Source organism: Mandrillus leucophaeus, unplaced genomic scaffold (assembly GCF_000951045.1).
Source record: "Mandrillus leucophaeus isolate KB7577 unplaced genomic scaffold, Mleu.le_1.0 Scaffold252, whole genome shotgun sequence".
In the NCBI taxonomy this organism is placed as follows: Eukaryota; Metazoa; Chordata; class Mammalia; order Primates; family Cercopithecidae; genus Mandrillus; species Mandrillus leucophaeus.
This window is the reverse complement of record NW_012102610.1, coordinates 2,314,983-2,336,072: the sequence shown is the minus strand read 5'-3', so window position 1 is coordinate 2,336,072 and position 21,090 is coordinate 2,314,983. Positions and strand designations below refer to the sequence as shown.

The window sequence follows — 21,090 nt, the reverse complement described above, 5'->3', positions numbered from 1 at the left end:
CCAGAGTTCCACAGTGGGATCCCACCTGACTTCCCCTCGTGGATATTGGATAGGTTACATTTGTCATGGACAGTGCAGAGCTCATGGTCTTCCCCTTCAAATCTATGCTTTCCTCCGTTTTTTCAGTCCCAATACTTGTTATAAAGCAAAGTCCACCTTTTTCTTATGTGCACACATCCAGTCCCGTCAGCAAGTCCAGTCAGTTCAGCCTCAGACTGTATTTCAAATTTGTCCACTTCTCTTCATTTCCATGGCCACAACCCCTGTCCAAGTCACCATCACCTTTCAGTTGAGTGACTGCAGTTTCCTCTTTACTGGCCTCCCAGCTCTGCATCCAGCAACGCAAATAATCTTTAAAAAAAAAAAAAAAAATCATGCCATGCTCCTGCTTTAAACTCTCCTTGGTTTTCCATTGCTCTTAGTTTAAAATCCAGTTGTCTTATCCTGGCCTGCAAGATGCTACGTGTTTTGGCTCTTGCTACCTCTCCTGTTTCTCCTACCACTTGTTTCCTTGCCAGATACCCTCCTCATTGGCCTCCTTTCTCTTCCTCAAATATGCCAAGTTATTTCTTGAGCCTTTTCCTGTGATGTTCCTTCGGCCTAGAGTGACCCCCCACCATGGCTTTTGCCAGGGCTGATTTCTTCAAATCTCAAGTCAGACATTCCTTGAGCAAACTAAGGTAGTCCTTCCCAGATACCCCGTGGATACTAAAACCTGTGATGCTCAAGTACCTTGTATCAAATGGCCTAGTGTTTCCATGTAACATGCGCATACTCCGACATACTTTAAATCATCTCTAGATCACTTGTAATATCTAATACAATGTAGATGCTATGGAAATAGTTGTCATACTATAGTTGTAAAATTTGTGGGTTTTCTTTTTCCCGAAATATATTCATCTGTGGTTGGTGAATCTGTGGATGCGGGGCCCGTCGATTGGTAGGGCTAAGTGCTAAATAAATATTTTTTATTTTTTATTTTTTTCGAGATGGGGTCTCACTCTGTCGCTGAGGCTGGAGTGCAATGGCATGACCTCTGCCTCCCAGGTTCAAGCGATTCTCCTGCCTCAGCCTCCTGAGTAGCTGGTATTACAGGTGACTGCCACCATGCCCGGCTAATTTTTGTATTTTAGGAGAGATGGGGTTTCGCCATGTTGGCCAGTCTGGTCTCTAACTCCTAACCTCAGGTGATCCATTCGCCTCGGCCTGCCAAAGTGCTGGGATTAGAGGCATGAGCCACTGTGCCTGGCCAATAAATATTTTAAATAATTGCAAAATGCAGGCTGTAGAAGGAATTTCTGGATCTCCTGAAATAACTGGGTAGATTAGGTAACCAACAAAGGCTATCACACTCGATTCTGTGTTGCTATACCGATTATAAGTTCATCATCCATTAGAAAATAGTCAAATGGTAATAATTCCTAAACTTAGAAGGTGATTTACCTCATATGTAGTATTTTGAGTTCCATTTTATTCATTTACTCGTTCATTCAAAAAACATATTTTGAGTACTATGTGCTGCACATGAATGAGGTGACATGGGAGATAAACGTATCTTGGAGGATCATAGAGTAGTGTTGACATGACATTTGCATGTAAGACATGCAAGGCAGAGTGTGCTAAATACTGTGGAAGAAGGTACAAGGCTTTGTAGCTTCCAAAGGATTAATCAAGTTTGACTAGCATGATCGGGGAACGCTTTCTGAAATTGTTTGATCTGTGATTTAAAGGATGGTTGCTATTTTAGCAAGGGGTCACAAAAAAGGGGCTGGTATTCTAGTCAGAATGTAATTTGGATATATGGCAATTAAAAATTAAAGGCTGTAATCTGATGGAAATGCTACCTGCATTCCTCCCAGCTCAACACTTCACCTGGGTTCCAGCTTGGTAGAGCTTCAATTCTTAGTTATATGCACTTGGGTGAATTATTTTGGACAAGTATTTTAGCCCTTCTAAACTTCTTCTATGAACTATAATAACTGCCTTGCAGGGTGGCTGTGAGTTTTCAATGGGATAGCATATAAAGCCAAGAGCTTTAGCTTTACCCATGTTAGGTAATTAGTTGGGCTAGCTGGTGTCATTCAGCCTAAATGGAGGTAAGGATGCACCCAAGTTTACTCTGCTAGCCAGAGGAGCTAGCAATCAGTTCCCAAGGCAGCTTCCAATCTGCAGAGTTACAACTTTTGTTGTGGTTTGGTGGTTTGTTGGGGAAGCATAGACTTAGCAAGTGTGGTTTGGGCTGCAGGTGACAATAATTTGGTGACTGTCAGTGTAGTTTCTAACACTGTAATAGTGTAGGTTTTAACAGCACCCCTATACATGCAAATGAAGGTGATACTTGGCTGCTTTCGACAAATAGGAAAAAAGAAAACAGGCTTCCACATGATTTCCTTTGTGTTACTAAAGCACCTCTGGTTTCTTGCATTTCTTCTCTGTGTTAACACCTTCGGTGATAATCTGTTAACTCCTTCAACAGCTGTTTATTGAGCGCCTACTATTTTCAGGCACTGTTCCAGGTACTAGGATAATAGTGGTGAACAAGACAGGTGAGGCACCTGCTCTCATGATTATAATCTGTGGGGAGGGGTAAGTAGAACAGATAACAAGTTAAAAAAAAAAACAGATTCACATAATGGTAAGAGCTATCACCCTGTGTTAAGACTGCTGTGATAAAACTTACTTGGGTACATAGCAGAAAATGCTTCTATAGATGGGAAAAAAAAAAAAACCCTCAAACTTAAATGGGGCTGGGAAGGGGCAGCTAAATGGGAATCAGTGTCAGGGAAGGCCTTTGTAAGGAGATGGCATTTTGAGGCAGTTAGTGTAATTTTGAGCCATTCATAGGAAGTTCTGGGGAAAATAGTTCTAGGCAGAGAGGACAGTGTTTAAACACTCTTAGGAGGGAATGAACTTGGCCAGTTGGCTGGACACAGTGAGTGAGGGGCTGGGTAGGAGAAGTGGGCAAGGGCCTGAGCTTGGATACCAAGCTAAGGAGTTGGAATTTTATTCTGAGTGCTGTGAGTTGCTGCTAGAAGGTTTACTCTGGTGTTCTTATTACATCCCAGTAGATGGGCAAGCAGACCACAGTGGTAATTCCTGCCCTACTGAAAGAACGCTAAGCTCAAGGAGGCTGGTTAGGCACATTAGATCACTCAAGATTTTGGAGAGTCCTGGAAAAGAGTCTCTAGGTGCTTAGGGACCAAAGAATAGCAAAGAATAGAAAGTCACCCATATTTCTGCCATCCAGAAATAGCCACCATGAAATAATGGTCTGTTTCCTTCTAGTCTGTTTTTTACATAGCGGAAAGCATGCTGTAAAATCAACTTTGCATGATTAACATTACATCATCTATCGTTTTTCTTTATCTTAAAGGATGACTCAATTATATTTTGTTGTGTGGCTCTGCCCTAAGTTACTTAACAATTATCTCATAGTTGTATGTTCAAATTATTCTTAGATGCTTTTGAATACTATGAACATCCTTTTGATTCAGAGTTTTGTGTTTCCTTTTTCCCCCCTTTCCTTTTTAACTCCTCTACCTTTCTCTTCAAACACAGAAATAAAAGCTATGCTTTTTAACCAACCAGAAAAGTTTGTGATGCCTCTGAAGTATCCTCCTACCTGCATTTTTTTTAGATTAGTAGAAAGTGAAGTATTTCGCATCTTTGCCTATTAGAGGGCTAAATACCATTGTAAGATCCAGAAATCTTAATTTTAGGGCACCCTCCTCAAACTGTCAAATCTTAAGCTTTATGCCTCTGGCCTTGGAATCGGCAGTCTGTTCTCAGATTTGAAAAAATTAGTTTTGAAATATTTTGCACTTCAAAATTTTTCCTTATTTTTTGGTTTCCACTAAAATGTTTAAAAATGGGAATACATAAATTCCTTTTTTATAAAACATTTAAAGAAACAACGGAATCAGTGATTTATCTAGCATTAAAAGAAATGCTCCTTTGATATGAATTTTATTAACATTTAATAATGATTTCATCTAGATCAGAGGGAGAGTCTTTTTTCCCTCATGCAAAAATTTATATTCTTGTGGAATATAAATACCTATCCAGAGAGTCAGCAAGGCAAACAATGAAAAGACTGAAATATTAAATAATTTTATATTTTAGGTTAACGTTGCAATCCCTTATGGAACCTCAATAAAAAGTAGAGTATTTTTATTTTCTAAAATTAATTGAAGCAGAGTCATGCAAAGACAAAAGAGGATTTATTTCAGATTCAAGATCATTTGTGTGAATATATTTGCAAAATAGAAAACTATCCTTCCCTGCCATATTGTTATTTATTAAAACTAATCTATTAATATAATTATTATATGTAAATCATAATTTTAGATACCCCAATTTGACTAAAACCAGCAGCTTATGCATTTTTTATTTCCCTTTAACAAAAAATAATTATTTTAAGAAAATACTTTTGAATTATTGCTGTCTTTTTTCAACTGTAAGTTTGCTGAGGTGGTTGGTATACGAGTGCCATTTGGGTTACATTGGAAAGGTTTCAGAGCAGTATGTGTTTTGAGCAGTTTGGTCTTGAAGGTTGGCAAAAATGTAGATTAATAGTAATGATGTTGTGGTAAAACTTGGAAATGTTTATGTACTTAACATTTTACTTAAGAGGAGTGCATTATCCCTAAGACAAACAATTAGTCTTGGCAGATGATAAATAAATAGGGTGCTAATTAATGGATGTTGTATTTTCTTGGCAGGAATCGTGTTGTATTTTCCTTTCCAGGATGTTGTATTTTCCTGGCTGACATTTAAGATCTGGAAGTTAGGTTTTATTTGACTCCTGTGGTATTTTCTGTAGTCATAGGAGAAGTAAAGTGCTGATAAAGGAAAATGGTTTTTTACTATAAACATAGACTAGCCGCAGGTGGGTAGAGGCTGAGAGCTGGTTGCTGACCAGACAGGGGATGGTGAACAGGTGATGGAGATCAGGTTTGGAGACAGATCATAGAGCCTTTTCATTCCCTTGCCCATAAGCTGCTCTGCCTCCACCTTTCCTTCCACCCCTCACCTCATGTTCTGTATGGTCACCTAGATGCCTTTGAAGATGAGAAACCCCCAAAGAAGAGCCTTGCCTCCAGAGTTTCACAAGGAAAGAGGAAGAGAGGCTGCAGTGATCCTGGGGGTTCAGCAGGTGGTCCAGCAAAAAAGAAAGTGGCCAAGGTGACTGTTAAATCTGAAAACCTCAAGGTTATAAAGGATGAAGCCCTCAGCGATGGGGATGACTTCAGGTGAGATGCCTGCAAAGCTTTGTCTCGGGTCTTGAGTTTTCTCATCACAGAATTGTGAGTAATGAAAACCTCTATTCTTACTTGTCACTGGGGTCCATGGAAGATTGGATCTTTAAGCTCTTCTAGGTACAACTCAGACCTGTAAGAACTGGAAACTTTACAGATAAGAACAGTGACTGTGCAGAAAGTGATTTGTTCATGCTTCCACAGCCAGACAGTGGCAAAAGCAGGAGAACCCAGGTCTTCTGACTCCTGATCCAGTGTTCTTTCTACTACACAAAAATATTAGATACATCACAAAATATTTACCTGCCATTCCAGCTTTATCTCATACTACTTTCCTCAAGCATGCTCTTCTCTGGCCCACCTGGACTTCTCATCATTCACTGAACACATTCTCGTACTTTCTGCACCTGCATTGTGCTCATGATATTCCCTCTACCTGGAGTGCTTGCTGGCTTCCATCTTGAAGATGCAGATCCGAAACCACCTACTCTAGAGGCTTCACTGATTCTTCCTCCTTCTCTCCTCTGATTTCCTGTAGTGCTTCTAGGGAGTGTGATATGTCTGCCAGTTATTGTTACCACGCCACATACCCAGGCTTACTACCCTGTGACCTCTCAGAGAGCTGGAACCATGTGGGGTTCATTTTCATATGCCCTGTAGCATCGATTGCAGGGCCTTTTATTTGGCAGAAACTGAAAAAGTATTTTTGCAGTGAATGAGCATTTATAGTAATATGTTGTGAACAATAATTATGAGCCCAGGGAACACTTGGTTATCTGCCTCTTAAGAAAGTTGAGGGGTGGGGAGAAGAGGAAGAACAGAGGGGTAGTTGTTCCTTTGCTTCTTAAACAAATCCTCACTCCCAGTATCTGCTTTTCCAGCAGCCTCTAGTCCTGGCGTGAGAGAGTAGTCCAGTAGAGAGCACAGGAAGGGACACGGGACAGCATGCTGATTTTCTGCCATGGTTCATCTCTTCTTTTCTCTAGACTTCCCTTCCCTTCCCGTCCCGTCCTGTCCTGTCCTGTCCTGTCCCCGTCCCCGTTCCTGTCCCGTCCCGTCCTTAATGGAGTCTCGCTCTGTTGTCCAGGCTGGAGTGTAGTGATGCAATCTTGGTTTACTGCAACCTCTGCCTCCCAGGTTCAAGTGAGCCTCCTGAGTAGCTGGGACTGTAGGCGCCCACCACCATGCCTGGCTAATTTTTGTATTTTTAGTAGAGATGGGGTTCCACCATGTCGGTGTTGAATCCTGACCTCAGGTGATCTGCCCAGCTCAGCCTCCCAAAGTGCTGGGCTTACAGGCATGAGCCACTGCGCCCGGCCTCCCTTAGACTTTTCTGAAGAATGCCTCTGACTTACTACTTTCCAGTTGCCTCCCCTCACTAGTTGAATTGTATCTCCAGAGACATATACATAGAGATAGGCCATGATACTGCCAAGGAAAGCTCTGAGTTCCCCTTTCCCTGTCGTCTGAGCATTGACTGTGGTAATTTCTGCTATGTTCATTCTAAGGGGAAATTTTTATTGCTGTGGTGTTGAGGGAAAGTGGTACCCTAAAAAAAGAGCATATTACTAGAGCTCAAGATTGATGATTGGTTATTTTAAATGTTTATGCCAAAATCCTAAATAATATTCTCACTTGGTACCAAGTGCCAAAGTTTACACAAGTTAAAAGTAACTGGATACTCTAGACACATTTTGTATATGAATTTGCAGAAATATATTACGAATCAGCAAGTACTTAGTCTTGAACCGTTATTTAGCCAACTACTTATCTATGTTATTATCTATTTAGCTAGCTAGCTGTCTGTGTATCTTGTTATTTATGACTCACCTATGTGTAGTGACATCCCTGCTTGAAGTTAGAATGCTACGAACAGAAATATGATGTCTCCTTACATCATATTTCTTAAAGATGGAAAAGAAATCTGAGTAGGCTTATAGTAGGATAAGTAAATGTAAATTTTATGCTCTTCTTTCTGGCCTCCAAATGCACGTAAATCACACAGATATCACAGTTCTGGAACTCATGTTATTATTTTGGTGTCTTCTAACTTTTCCTTGTCATGTCCAGGCACAGCTACGTTTTCTTTCACATAGATCTAGATTGGAGGTTTTTTGATAGCACATCTGGTATGTATTAGATGATCAGAGCACGTCTTGATGAGATGTTGAAACACGTGTTGATGGAGGAAGTGAGGCTCAGCGCTTACTAATCATCTTTAAATAGTTACCACAGATTCTCAATAAATAGGAGGGGTTTTAAAAATTCCATTTAGCTTGAATGGAACTCTAGGATATCTGAGTCTTCTTCATCTTCCTTCCTGTGGTCTTTACACAGGGACTTTCCAAGTGACCTCAAGAAGGCACACCATCCGAAGAAAGGGGCTACCATGAATGAAGACAGCAACGAAGAAGAGGAAGAAAGTGAAGATGACTGGGAAGAGGTTGAAGGTGAAACATTTCTCTTTGTTTTTCAGAACTCTTTGGTTCTGTTTGTTTGTTTTTTTTTTTTTTTGATTCTGTTTGGAGTCAAATCACTAATTGCAATCCTGTTGTTTCCTTTTGAGCTAATTAGACCACAGATAAGGTTGTACCAGGGACTTGCTTTGCTATATATGGAAAAACTCATGGTCAAGTTACCAAAGAAGGCTGTTTACTCTCTTTCTCTGGTGACTGTCAATGGGGTAGATATAAATAGAGAGGCAGCACTATTTAGAAGGAGCAGAGGCTTTGAAAGTAGTTAGAACTGAGTTCAGTGCTCAACTTTGCCACTTAGGTAGCAGTGTGAGTGAGTAATTTAATCTTGAGCAAGTAACTTCACCTCTCTGAACTGAGTTTCTCATTAGTAACACTCTGTAAACACCGAATGTTTAGTGTGAGCCATTCACAGTACAGGCTGTAGGATTATTGTGGGGAAAAGAAAGTTTGCAAATATATCATACACTCACAGTAAATACCAGCTAATGTTATCACCCTTGATTCCTTCTGTCTGACCTGACTTTTCCCCACCATTTTATTTTGAAAGTGTTCAAATTTATCAAAAAAGTGAAAAATGTAATATATGTCCTCTTCTCCTAGGTTCATTAACATTTTGCCACATTGAATGTATGTTTCCCTCTGTAAATATTCATTGTGGAACCATTTGAAAATAAGTTGTAGGCCGGGCGCGGTGGCTCAAGCCTGTAATCCCAGCACTTTGGGAGGCCGAGACGGGCGGATCACGAGGTCAAGAGATCGAGAGCATCCTGGCTAACACGGTGAAACCCCGTCTCTACTAAAAAATACAAAAAACTAGCCGGGCGAGGTGGCGGGCGCCTGTAGTCCCAGCTACTTGGGAGGCTGAGGCAGGAGAATGGCGTAAACCCAGGAGGCAGAGCTTGCAGTGAGCCGAGATCCGGCCACTGCACTCCAGCCTGGGGGACAGAGCCAGACTCCGTCTCAAAAAAAAAAAATAAGTTGTAGATATTCTGATATTCCACTGCTGAATACTTCAGCATGCATTTCCTAATAATTAGACATTTTCCTGCATGACAAAATGACCTCATCACACCTAAGAAAATGAAAAATAAGTCCCCAATTGTTACAGAAACATCCTTTATAACTGTTTCTTTTTCCACACCAAGATCCAACCAAGCCTTGTATTTGATCGTTATGTCTCTTCAGTCTCTTAATATAGAGCAGTAGCTCCCGCCCACCACCTTGTTTTGCTTTTCATAGCACTGCCTTTTTTGAAGGGTCGTAGTCTTTTGTTTTGTAGACTGTCTCATGTTCTGGTTTTGTCTGATAAACAGTCACATATCTTTTGATGTTGTTAAACTTGTTTCAGTATCCCTGTATTTCTTGTAAACTAAATCCAAAGATGTGACTTAATTTTTATTAAACTTTTTTTTTTTTTTTGCAAGAATCCTTCCTAGGTGATGCTTTAAACCTTATCTTGCATTGATTAAGCCACCTCTAATGTCAGATTGTTCCTCTTCTAGTCATGCTACCTTTAAGCTAGCTGTACTACCATGTCCTTTTGACATGGCCTCATTAGTCTTTGAGAACATTTTTGTTCGGCTTATACTTTTCTTGCTGTAGACTTGAAACCAGCTTTTTTTCTTCAAGAAGCTGTGGTTCATTTTAATAGAGATTCATGTATAGAGACCAAGATCTGGCATTAGATGCATTCTTTGCCAGTGAGATGTCATGGCTTTTAGGCCCAGATCCTCTTTTAAGAAACTTTTGCTAATGAAGTTTTCAATTAGATCCAGTTCAGCAAGTTTAGTCCTTTTCAGCTACTGTATACAAGCAATATAGGGAGTGAAGAGATGAAAAGGATATATTTCTTGTCACTTTGAGAATGAAAGACGGACACCTAAGTCATGGCTCTATACAAAGCAAATTGTGCTAATTGTTATAGTGATATAGAATGCAGAGAAAAGGAGATTATTCTCATTTGACTTTTTTTTTTAAAAGAGTTTTAAGTATATACATACATGCATGAGTGTCAGCTTTTTAATAGAGGGGTCTGTATGCTTTAGGTCCCTTATCTAAAGACTGCCTGGGTCATGTGGGTTAAATGAGACACATGAATATATAACACTCAGCATAGTGCCTGGCACATGGTAGGACTCAGGGCAGGGCATGCCTAGGGGTCTCTGCGGGCTGTCTCTCTCACATTCATGCCTCACTTCCTCCTTCCCAGCAGAACCTTGATTCTGTTCAGTACAGTAGGTTTTATTGTTGTTATTACTATTACTGATTTTTTTAAATGCTTGTTGATAGAACTTAGTGAGCCTGTGCTGGGTGACGTGAGAGAAAGTACAGCCTTCTCTCAATCTCTTCTGCCTGTGAAGCCAGTGGAGATAGAGATTGAAACGCCAGAGCAGGCGAAGACAAGAGAAAGAAGGTAAGCTTAGACCCTTGCTTCTAGGCTCCTGTCACATGTAGTTGGCAACAGCTGCTGCTTTAGGAGGACTTTGGAGAAACTTGTAGGGGACCAGGACTGAGTATCAAAGTTTTTGAGAACCTTGGGTCAGGAACCTGATTTACCTTTAGAGACTTGAATGAGACACCTTTGTGTCCTGTCTGGGGTGGGGGATGAGGAGAGAGAACTCCTGTGTGCCAAGGATTGAGCAGGTCATCCGTTATCTTACCTAATCCTTAGAACTAAGTGTTATGAATGAGGAGCCAGAGGCTCAGAGACACTAAGTAATGTTTCAGGAGTCACTCAGCCAGTAATTGAGGAGCTGAGACCTAATCCTTCTCATTGACTTGGGATTCACGTTTTCCCTACCATGTCACGCTGCAGGACTTGAGGCAGTGCCCACCGTGGTAGGGAGCCCCTATCCTTCCCAGCATCCTGGAGTACCTCTGCAGCCTCTGATGACCTGGGAATATGGAGCCTCTGATGGCTTGGGAAGTACACTGTGCGATGGGCACGTTACTAGGCACAGAAGAGGGAGATAATACAAATCATTCAAGAAGCGTCAAGTTGTCTTGAAAATTTATGGTATATAGACTGAAAGAGATTTTACACTAGAACAGCGTCACGTAAATGACGGTGTGTTAATTTAACATTAATAAAGGTAATGGCTGCTAAGTAGAGAGTCAGTAGTCGGAAGAGTTGGACAGCCAGAGAAGACATCCTGGAAGAAGTGAGCTTTGAGGCATGTAGGTGAGGTGTGGTCTGCTGTTGGTTGAGAGGACGGTTGTCTGGGTACAGAATGTCCCAGGCCAAGGTTTGCTGATGAGAAGGAGCCAAAGAGCCTACAGGAAATAGCTGGGTTGCAGATGGACTTGAGTAGCACAGCCTTGTGTAGGGAAACAGGGAGAGTGATTCACTGTCATCCAAGGAGAAGGAATTGCCTGGGGGAGTGGAATCTGGTTTCAGTTCCCCACTTCATTCCCAGATTTTTCACTATGTTTGCAGTGAAAAGATAAAACTGGAGTTTGAGACACATCTTCGGAGGGCGATGAAACGTTTCAATAAAGAGGTCCACGAGGACACACACAAGGTAAGGGCAAGGGATGATGGGGAAGGACTGTTTGTTGTCGGCTGTAAGAGCTTGTGCTCACCAAGGCTTTATTTCTGGCTTTGCTGCTCACTCTGTGGCCATGGCAAGTTTCTTACTCTCTCTGAGCGTTTGTGTCCTCATCGGGGAAGTGGGGGTAGTAATAATGTCTGCCTGGGAGGGTGGTTGTGTATTATAGTTAAGGTAACTTACAGCACAATGCCTGGCATGCAGCAGAGGCTAAATAATGAGTACTTGCCTTCCATCTCTCCTTTCAGCCATTTAATATCATTAATTCTAATCCCAGCTGCAGGCACTGGCTTTTAACTTTACCTGATAATTATTGAACACCTATACACACCTAGCAAGGTGCTTGGCGTGGTGGGGATAGAGACTTGGATAAAGCTTATTTCCTACAATTGAGGAGTATCTGATCTCTAGATGGAACATGGACTTCCAAACAGAGAAACTCAAGACTATGCCTGAAACAGTGAAAGAGATCAGCATGGCTCTGTGGAGCTGGGCAAGGCTTTATGTAGGAGAAAGGATTAGAGCCGGGTCTAGGAGAAAAAGTTGAAGACTCTAGCCAAGTTGTGGAGGGGATGGCAAGGTGCCCAGCTCACCTGCGTGTGTGGAGTGTATAGGTTAGGGGGTGGAGGTGAAGGGAGGGCAGGCTTTGGTTTCCCTTTGATGGATGGTGGGCTGCCAGAGAGGATAGCGATGGGATGGGGGAGATGCTTTATGTGCAGCTGCTCCAGAAATCTAGAGGTGCAAGGACGGTGATGAAGTTAGAGAGGGTCGCCTCCTTCATCCAGGCCTGGGGCAAGAAATGAGACAGTTTTGTGCCTTTCACCTCTTGTTGGGTGCTGGAGGTGAAAGAAAGGGAAGATGACTCTCAGGTTTGAGACCTGAGTGAGGAAAGAGAGGCAGCACTATTGATTAAAATAGAGCGACTGTTAGTAGGGGAGGAGGAAGCCAAGGTTGAAGGGAAAATGACGCAAAGCAGTGTGTGAAAAGAGGGGAAGAGGCCATATAATCATTTTAGTAGGTGGATGAAGGGTGGGTTTTGGGGTCAGAGGAAGGGCGAAGATGTGGATCCTGTGACAGAAGGTTGGGCTCAAACACCCAGGGAGGTGGTGAGAGCAGGCCAGTGAGCCCAGTGAGCTACGTCCCACCACCGGCTTCCACAGGCTTCCAGCAGTCTCGCCAGCTCCACCTCACTTGCCTTTCCTCCTGATCTCGTGGAGCAAACCCCAGTTATGACAGCATTTCATCCAGAAATCTTTCAGTATGTATCTCTAAAAGACAAGACCAAAACAAAAACAGTTTGTATTTTGAAAACAGAGCAGTTTGTATTTTGAAGCTTTGAGTTTTGATGATTCCTTTGAAGGAATGAGTATACAGAGAGAAAAAGAGAAGGTGAAAGACAGGCTTGGGAAGTGGCCAATACTAGTATTTTTACTTTCTTATATGTAGAAATGGCAACACATATTTCTTGCCCACAGGATGTCTTGATTTTGGCAGCAAAAGTTCCTCCTGGTCCTTCCTTCCATGCTGCCCCTTCCTCCTTTCCTTTTTACAGGTTCACCTTCTCTGCCTGCTAGCAAATGGCTTCTATCGGAATAACATCTGCAGCCAACCAGATCTGCGTGCTATTGGCCTTTCCATCATCCCAGCCCACTTTACCAGAGTGCTGCCTCGAGATGTGGACACCCACTACCTCTCAAACCTGGTGAAGTGGTAAGGCCCTCCGCCTGTCCTGCAGAGCTGGGGAGTGTAGGATTTGTGTTCCTCTCAGAGGCTGTGTTCAGATCACTTCCACAGACCTTCCCTGAGGTGGTAACTATGGATCAGGTGGTGGGCATGGCATTGAAGATAGAGAAATGCCAGGCATGATCTTGCCCTGGTGTAGCTCCCAGACTGGTGGGGAGACAAATACATACCAGGCAATTACAGGGTGGCGTGAGGAGTGCCCTGAAAGGGGTGTTCTGGGAACTGCATGCTCACAGTGCAGGGGCGCTTTTCTCAGCTGGGAGGTCTGAGAAGGCTCCCCAAGGAGGTAAAGTCTGAGTTGGGTCTGCAGTGATGAAAGGAGTTAGGAAGACAGGCTGGGGAAAGTAGGACAGGGGCAGGCGGGTCTCACGATTCACTCCCTCTTTTGATTTTCTTGGCTGTAAATGAAGATTCCCATTTGCCCTGACCTCTGACACAAGGAATGCCTGCTTTCTCCCCAGGTTCATTGGAACATTTACAGTTAATGCAGAGCTTTCAGCCAGTGAACAAGATAACCTGCAGACTACATTGGAAAGGAGATTTGCTATTTACTCTGCTCGAGATGATGAGGAACTGGTCCATGTAAGTGATTCCTTCCAGATCACTGTTTTTTATCAGTACTGTTAACTAATGATAATGGCAGCCATGTGCCAGATGCCATTCCAAGTGTGTTACCAACACGACCTCAGTCAGTCCTCGTAATGACGTTGATAGCTGCTGAAGCTCAGAATAGCTACTTGATGCCTCTGAGATCTTTTCCTTGGTGAGCCTGAGAATCGAGATTGGGATTGGAGTCTGAGTGGCAGGCCTGCGTGCTTTCCTCCCTGTCACCTCTAGTGCTGGTGTACCAAAAAGCCCATAATTTTTGGTCAGATGTGCTAGAAATATTTTCATTAATTATTCCAATTTTGTCTTCAAAAGTCCCAAGGAAATGTTTTTTCAAATGGGATGCTGAAGTCCTTGAGAACGTGTTTTTGTATCTCACATTTGGGTGATGACACTGGCAGGCAGCAGTGCAGTGAGGAGGGTTCTGTCCATAAAAAAGAATCGTGATAGCAGAGTGCTCCAGGGACAGGCAGGCTTTATCAAATGCCTACGGGCACCTGTAGGTAAGGTTCTGTCTGAATAAAACAAAAACAGAGATCGAAATGTGGCTTTATCCCTAGAAGATTCCTATTAATCCATACAGTTCAATCTGGAAGTCCCAGATTCTCTGGAGAAAAAGACCAGATTTTTCATATCTGTAGAGGCCAAATGGTTGACATCTTTAGTTCTCTTCTTCCGTATTGCTTTTAAAAAGCCTAAGATATTTGGCAAGGCTGATAATGATGTTGTAATATGCTGCCCAAAGAAAACCTTTTTTTTTTTTTTTTTGAGACAGAATCTCTCTCTGCTACCTAGGCTGGAGTGCAGTGGTGCGATCTCAGCTCACTGCAACCTCCACCTCCCAGATTCAAGTGATTCTCATTTCTCAGCCTCCAACGTAGCTGGGATTACAGGTTCGCACCACCATGCCTGACTGATTTTTGTATTTTTAGTAGAGGTGGGGTTTCACCCTTCACCCTGTTGGCCAGGCTGGTAACTCATTAATATTTTAGTATTGTCCTCCCAGACTTGCTTCCTGTGTATTTGTGTACATATGTATTTGTTTTGTTTATTTGTTTAAGCAAAATGGGATCATATAGCTTTTAAAGAGGGGGTACAATTCAGTGACCATTTAGTACATTTACAGTGTTGTGCAACTACCACCTCTATTTCCAAAATGTTTTTGTGACTCCCACGGGAAACCCTGTATGTACCCATTAAATACCCCGTTGTTACCCCCCGTCCCCGCTCATGGCAACCACCAATCTGTCTTGTGTCTCTGTGGATTTACCTATTCAGGATATTTAGTATAAAATAAATTATACACTATGTGGCCTTTTGTGCCTGTCTTTTGCGTAGCATAATGTTTTCAAGATTCATGTGCATTTTAGCATATATCAGTATTTCATTAATATTTATGGCTGAATAAGATTCCATTACATGTATATATATTTTCTCTATCCATTGGTGGACATTTCGTTAGTTTCTACCTTGTGGCTGTTGTGAAGAGTGTTGTTAACAATGTCTGTACATATGTTTATTTACATACCCTGTTTTCAGTTCTTTTGGGTATATACCTAGGATTGAAATTGCTAGGTCATATGTATATTCTATGTATAACTTTTGGAGAAACCACCAAACTGTTTTCTACGGTTACTCTACCATTTTACATTCCCACCATCAATGAACAAGAATTCCAAATCTTTGCCAACACTTGGTTATTTTCCAATGTTTTGATTATAGCCATTATGATGGGTGTCAAGTGATACCTCATGTGGTTTTGATTGCGTTTCTCCAATGACTGATGATGATGAGTGTCTTTTCGTGGGCTTCTTGGTCATTTGTGTATCTTTTTTGAGGACATGTCTATTCAAGTATTTGCGTATTTTTTGATTACGTTGCCTTTTTGTTGATGATTTGTAAGAGCTCTTTATGTATTCTGGATATTAGTTACCTATCAAAATACATGCTTTGCACATAGTTTCTCCCATTCTGTAGGTTGTCTTTTTACTTTCTTGATGAAGTCCTTTGATACACAAAGGTTTTGAATTTTGACAAAGTCTGAGTTACCTATTTTTCTTTTGCTCTTTGTGCTTTTGGTGTCATATCTAAGATTCCACTGTCAAATCCAAGGTCATAAAGATCGACCCCTGTGTTTTCTTGTAAGAGATTTATAGTTACTGCTCTTACATACTTGAATATTTGCACATATCAGGTAGGTGTTCAACATCATTCTTATGCATGTGGATAGCCATTTGTCCCAGCATTATTTGTTGAAGAGACGATTTTTTCATTGGGGCTTGGATGGTGTGGCATCCTTTTCAAAAATCAACTGGCCATAAACGTATGGGTTAATTTCCAGCCTCTCAATTCTATGTTACTGTTCTTACGCCAGTACAACAGTGTTTTGATTACTATAGCTTTGTAGTAAGTTTTGAAATCAGGAAGCCTCAGTGTAACTTTGTTCATTTACAGTATGCTTTGGTTATCTGGGGCCTCTTGCAATTCCATATGAATTTGATGATCTGTTTTTCCATTTCTGTGAAAAAGCTGTTGGAATTTTGATAGGGACTGCTCTGAATCTGTAGATTAATTTATGTGCCATTACCATCTGGTTACTAGGTCTTCTAGTCCATAAGCATGGATGTCTCTCCTTTTATTTTTGTCTCTAATTTCTCAGCTGTATATAGTAGTTTTCAGTGTACAGTCTTTCACCTCAGTTAAATTTTTTTCCTAGGTACTTTATTCTGCTTGATGCTGTTGGAAATGGCATTGTTTTCTTAATTTCTCTTTTAGATTGTTCATTGCAAATGTATGGAAACACAACTGACTTTTTTGTGTTGTCTTGTACCCTGCAGCTTTGCTGAATTCATTTATTAACTCTACTAGCTTTCTTGTTCGTTTATGTATAGGATCCCATATGGTATCTATAAGTAGATCATTTTACTTCTTCCTGTCCAGTTTGCATGCCTTTTGTGTCTTTTCCTTGCCTAATTGCTCTGGCTAGGACTTCAAGTACAGTGGTGAATAATGATCGTGACATCAGGCATCCTTCTTTTGTTCCTGATAATTCATGGGGAAAGCTTTCAGTCTTTCACCATTAAGTATCATGTGGCTCTGGGTTATGATGTTGACTCAGTTTCCTTCTATTCCTAGTGTTTTGAATGTTTTTTTTTTTTTCTCATGAAAGCCTGTGGGATTGTCTCAGATGCGTTTTTCTGTGTCAGTTGAAATGGTCCTCTGGATTTTCTTTCCTTCATTCTTTTAATGTATATGTAATTGATTTTCTTATGTTGAACCATCCTTGCATTCCTAGAATAAGTACTACTTGGTCATGTTGTATATGTCTTTTAATATGTTGTTCAATTTTGTTTATTAGTATTTTATTCAGGATTTTTGCATCTATATTCATAAATTGGTTTATTTTCTTGTGATGTATTTGTCTGGCTTTGGCGTCAGGGTAATGCTTACCTCGTAGAATGAGTTAAAAAATGTTTCCTCTTCTAATGTTTGGAAGAGTTTGAGAAAGATTAAGGTAAATTCCCCTTCAGATGTTTGCTAGAATTCACCAGTGAGGTAATCTAGTCCTAGACTTTTCCTTGTTGGGAGGTTTTTGATTTCTGACTCGATCTGTTGTTACAGATCTGTTCAGATTTTTCATTACTTCTTGAGTCAGGTTTGGTCATGTGTATGTTTCTGGGATTTTGTCCATTTTCTCTACATTATCTAATTTGTAGGGATCATACAGTTCTGTAACCTGATTTTTTTTCCTCAGCAATGTACATTGATAGATTTGTTATTAAAGGTGGTGACTGTGTATGCTTGGGTAGCACTAGACTGTTTCCAGAGTCCTGTCAGCTACATTATCTTGTCTAATCCTCTTTAGAGTCGTGTGAGGAAGCTGAGGCAGGGATTCTAGATGCAGAAATCCAGGTGTAGGGAAGTCACTCAGCTAGTGGTGAACACTTAGTTATCCAGACTTCTGGACCTGTGCTCCTGTGCCATGCTGTACAATAAGAAACTGAGAAATTAATATTGGTACAATGCCATCAGCTAAACTACAGACATTATTTGGATTTTCCAAGTTTTCCCGCTGATATCCTTTTTCTATTCCATGATACTGGTTTGTATTTAGTCATCATGTCTCCTCCAGTGTGTGACAGTGTTTTGATCTTTCCCTGTCTTTCATGATCTTGACACTTTGGAAATTTTTAGCTGCAGAAGAAACAAGGCAAAAGCAATCATTTATCTCACCATAACATGGCTCCTCACACTGGACTTTCTCCTGAGGCTGTGGCAGTAATCAAGGAGAGATGCTGGGACCTGGAGACCCGTGTAGGAAGGCCTTGCCCGAGTACATTATCACTGTTGCCGCTGAAGGTCAGGTCCCCTGAGGGGCTCCCAGACTTCCAAGTTAACAGTGTTCAAAGCTGCAGACTCAGTTAAAGATTCAACGTGGGGAAAAATGGAAAACAGGGAACAGACTTAGGTGATCTGATGATAATGATATTTTCTACTACTTCTTCCCAAAGTGGTATTTCATTTTATTATTTTAGTCACAAATGTAACACATATTGACTACAGAACAATCAGAAGATAGGTAAGCAGAGAAAAAAAATCCTGTAAACACCCATAACCCAGTATGTGGATGCTTTTTCAAATATCCATGTATGTCTAAATTTATATTTACGATTTTTTTTTTTTTGAGGCGAAGTCTCGCTCTGTTGCCCAGGCTGGAGCGCTGTGGCGCGATCCCGGCTCACTGCAAGCTCCGCCTCCCGGGTTCACGCCATTCTCCTGCCTCAGCCTCCCGAGTATAGCTGGGACCACAGGCCCCTGCCACCACGACGGGCTAATTTTTTGTATTTTTAGTAGAGATGGGGTTTCACTGTGTTAGCCAGGATGGTGGTGATCTCCTGACCTCGTGATCCGCCCACCTCGGCCTCCCAAAGTGCCGGGATTACAAGCGTGAGCCACTGCACCCGGCCGTATTTTTTCTTATAAAAATGTAATCACATCATACTTTTTAAAGGAAAAATTCTATTTTCCTTTAATATATGACCAGCATGTTCCTGTTCTTCTGTGAAGATAAACCTCTGCATCATCATTTTTAACAGTGACTGGAGTTTCCATTGCCCATCGCGTACTGTTAGAAAGTCTGGCTGTTTCCAGCTTTTCCCTGTCTTGAACAAGCACCATAACAAACAACATTGAACTCATTACATCTTTAATTACTTTCTTAGGATAACTATGTTATTCCTTTTCATCATAGATATTCTTACTGATTCTCCGGGCTCTGCAGCTCTTGACCCGGCTGGTATTGTCTCTACAGCCAATTCCTCTGAAGTCAGCAGCAGCAAAGGTGAGGTGCTCAGGGCTGCCAGAGAAGAGCAGCAGTTGACAGGAAATTGTCACACTTAAAAAAATTGATCATTATTGTATTTTTAAGAGCTGATATTCATGGAGTGTGGGTTCTTTCGAGCCTTGCACATACCCTGTGTTAGGGAAGACTCGGGCACATGAGTGGGTATCTGGCAGCCTGAGCTTCATGTGTGCAGAGTGCTGCTTTTGTTTCTGTTGTGTAAATTGGTGGAATGGTGCCTGTCCTCACTTGCTCCGTGAAGTGCTGATGAGTGAAGCACTGAGTTTTGAGGTGCTCTAGGTTAGCTTCAAAAAGCTAAATGCTATACTCATTGGGGTATTGGCATTATCTGAAGCCTGATGGTCTAGAAGCTGATTTTCATAATATCTGTATTCTTAAAACTACAACTGTATTAAGTTCATACGTATTTGTTTGCAAAATGCATATGTCTGAGGTGGGTAGTAGTACTGCTGAGGAAACTGAAACTCGGAAGTTAAATAATTTACATAACCAATAAGAGTTAAAACTGGAATTCAAACCCATGTTTGACTGTTTCCAAATCCCATGTTCTTTTCTCTTTACCGTTAGGGTGAAAATAATTATACTGTGGCCTTATCTAAGATGCTACAGATTTTAGCCATACATGCATACAACTCTGAGGGATAGCTGGTTGATCACTGTCTGAGCTGGGGACATCTTGATGTATTGGTTCTCTAGCTAGTGAATTAACCCTATTAGATTACAGGATTTCTATCATATCCTTAGCAAAAGAGGGAAAAAAAGAAAGCAAAGCAAAATTTCTTACTCTGTTTAAGGGAAAGAAACCTTCCAAGGAGAGACTGACTGCGGATCTGGGAGGCTGCTCAGAAACTTCCAGCCAAGTTCTAGAAAACCACACCAAGCCAAAGACCAGCAAAGGAACCAAACAAGAGGAAACCTTTGCTAAGGGCATATGTAAGCCAAGTGCCAAAGGGAAGAGGAACAAGGGAGGCAGAAAGAAACAGAGGAAGCCCTCCTCCAGCGAGGAAGACCAGGGCCCAGGAGACAAGCAGGAGAAGGCAACCCAGCGACGTCCGCATGGCCGGGAGCGGCGGGTGGCCTCTCGGGTGTCTTATAAAGAGGAGAGTGGGAGTGATGAAGCTGGCAGTGGCTCTGATTTTGAGCTCTCCAGTGGAGAAGCCTCTGATCCCTCTGATGAGGATTCCGAACCTGGCCCTCCAAAGCAGAGGAAGGGCCCTGCTCCTCAGAGGACAAAGGCTGGGTCCAAGAGTGCCTCCAGGACCCAATGTGGGAGCCATCGTAAGGACCCAAGCTTGCCAGTGGCATCCTCAAGCTCTTCGAGCAGTAAAAGAGGCAAGAAAATGTCCAGCGATGGTGAGAAGGCAGAAAAAAGGAGCATAGCTGGTGTAGACCAGTGGCTAGAGGTGTTCTGTGAGCAGGAGGAAAAGTGGATATGTGTGGACTGTGTGCACGGCGTGGTGGGCCAGCCTCTGACCTGTTACAAGTACGCCACCAAGCCCATGACCTATGTGGTGGGCATTGACAGTGACGGCTGGGTCCGAGATGTCACACAGAGGTACGACCCAGCCTGGATGACAGTGACCCGCAAGTGCCGAGTTGATGCTGAGTGGTGGACAGAGACCTTGAGACCATACCAGAGCCCATTTATGGACAGGGAGAAGAAAGAAGACTTGGAGGTAAGGCCTTGGCTGCCAGGGGCTCTTAAGACCCAGCCAGGTTGTTAAAATTATTCCTGTTTTTGAGCACCTTATATATGCCCAGCACTATGTTGGGTGTTTTAGTGGGTTGTCTCATTTAATTGTCTCAGCAATATAAAGCTGGGGCAGTTGCTGCCTTAATTTTAGTGGTAAAAGTTGTGGAGATGAGAGATGAACTGCCATGGTGTTTGAGCCCAGGTCTGTGTGGCTTTGGAGCCTGTATACTATTAGTTATTGCCCAGTTATAAATTTGGAGCTTTAGAATAATTTATGCAAGTAATATAACTCAGACTGAGTGAAAGAAGGAATAGCCCATGGATATATTCTCCCCCTTCCCCCATCATGCGTGCATGTAAAGATGCATGTGCAAACACCCCTCATACATAGAACACTCACCTC

At 41.9% G+C, this 21,090-nt stretch overlaps 1 protein-coding gene across 3 annotated transcripts in view; it reads left to right on the top strand.

Moving 5' to 3' along the window:
- Positions 1–21,090, top strand: part of XPC (xeroderma pigmentosum, complementation group C) — a 33,987-nt gene that overhangs the window by 709 nt on the left and 12,188 nt on the right. Inside the window, exons 2-10 of one of the 3 annotated variants that reach the window (XM_011983626.1) lie at positions 3,678–3,680; positions 5,057–5,252; positions 7,596–7,708; positions 10,025–10,148; positions 11,172–11,256; positions 12,836–12,993; positions 13,488–13,608; positions 18,884–18,973; positions 19,789–20,670. In XM_011983626.1, the coding sequence (XP_011839016.1) occupies positions 3,678–3,680; positions 5,057–5,252; positions 7,596–7,708; positions 10,025–10,148; positions 11,172–11,256; positions 12,836–12,993; positions 13,488–13,608; positions 18,884–18,973; positions 19,789–20,670 (1,772 nt within the window). Of the gene's footprint in view, positions 1–1,431; positions 1,435–3,677; positions 3,681–5,056; positions 5,253–7,595; positions 7,709–10,024; positions 10,149–11,171; positions 11,257–12,835; positions 12,994–13,487; positions 13,609–18,883; positions 18,974–19,788; positions 20,671–21,090 lie in introns of all 3 variants that reach the window. The other 2 variants (XM_011983628.1, XM_011983629.1) reach the window with 2 other exon arrangements.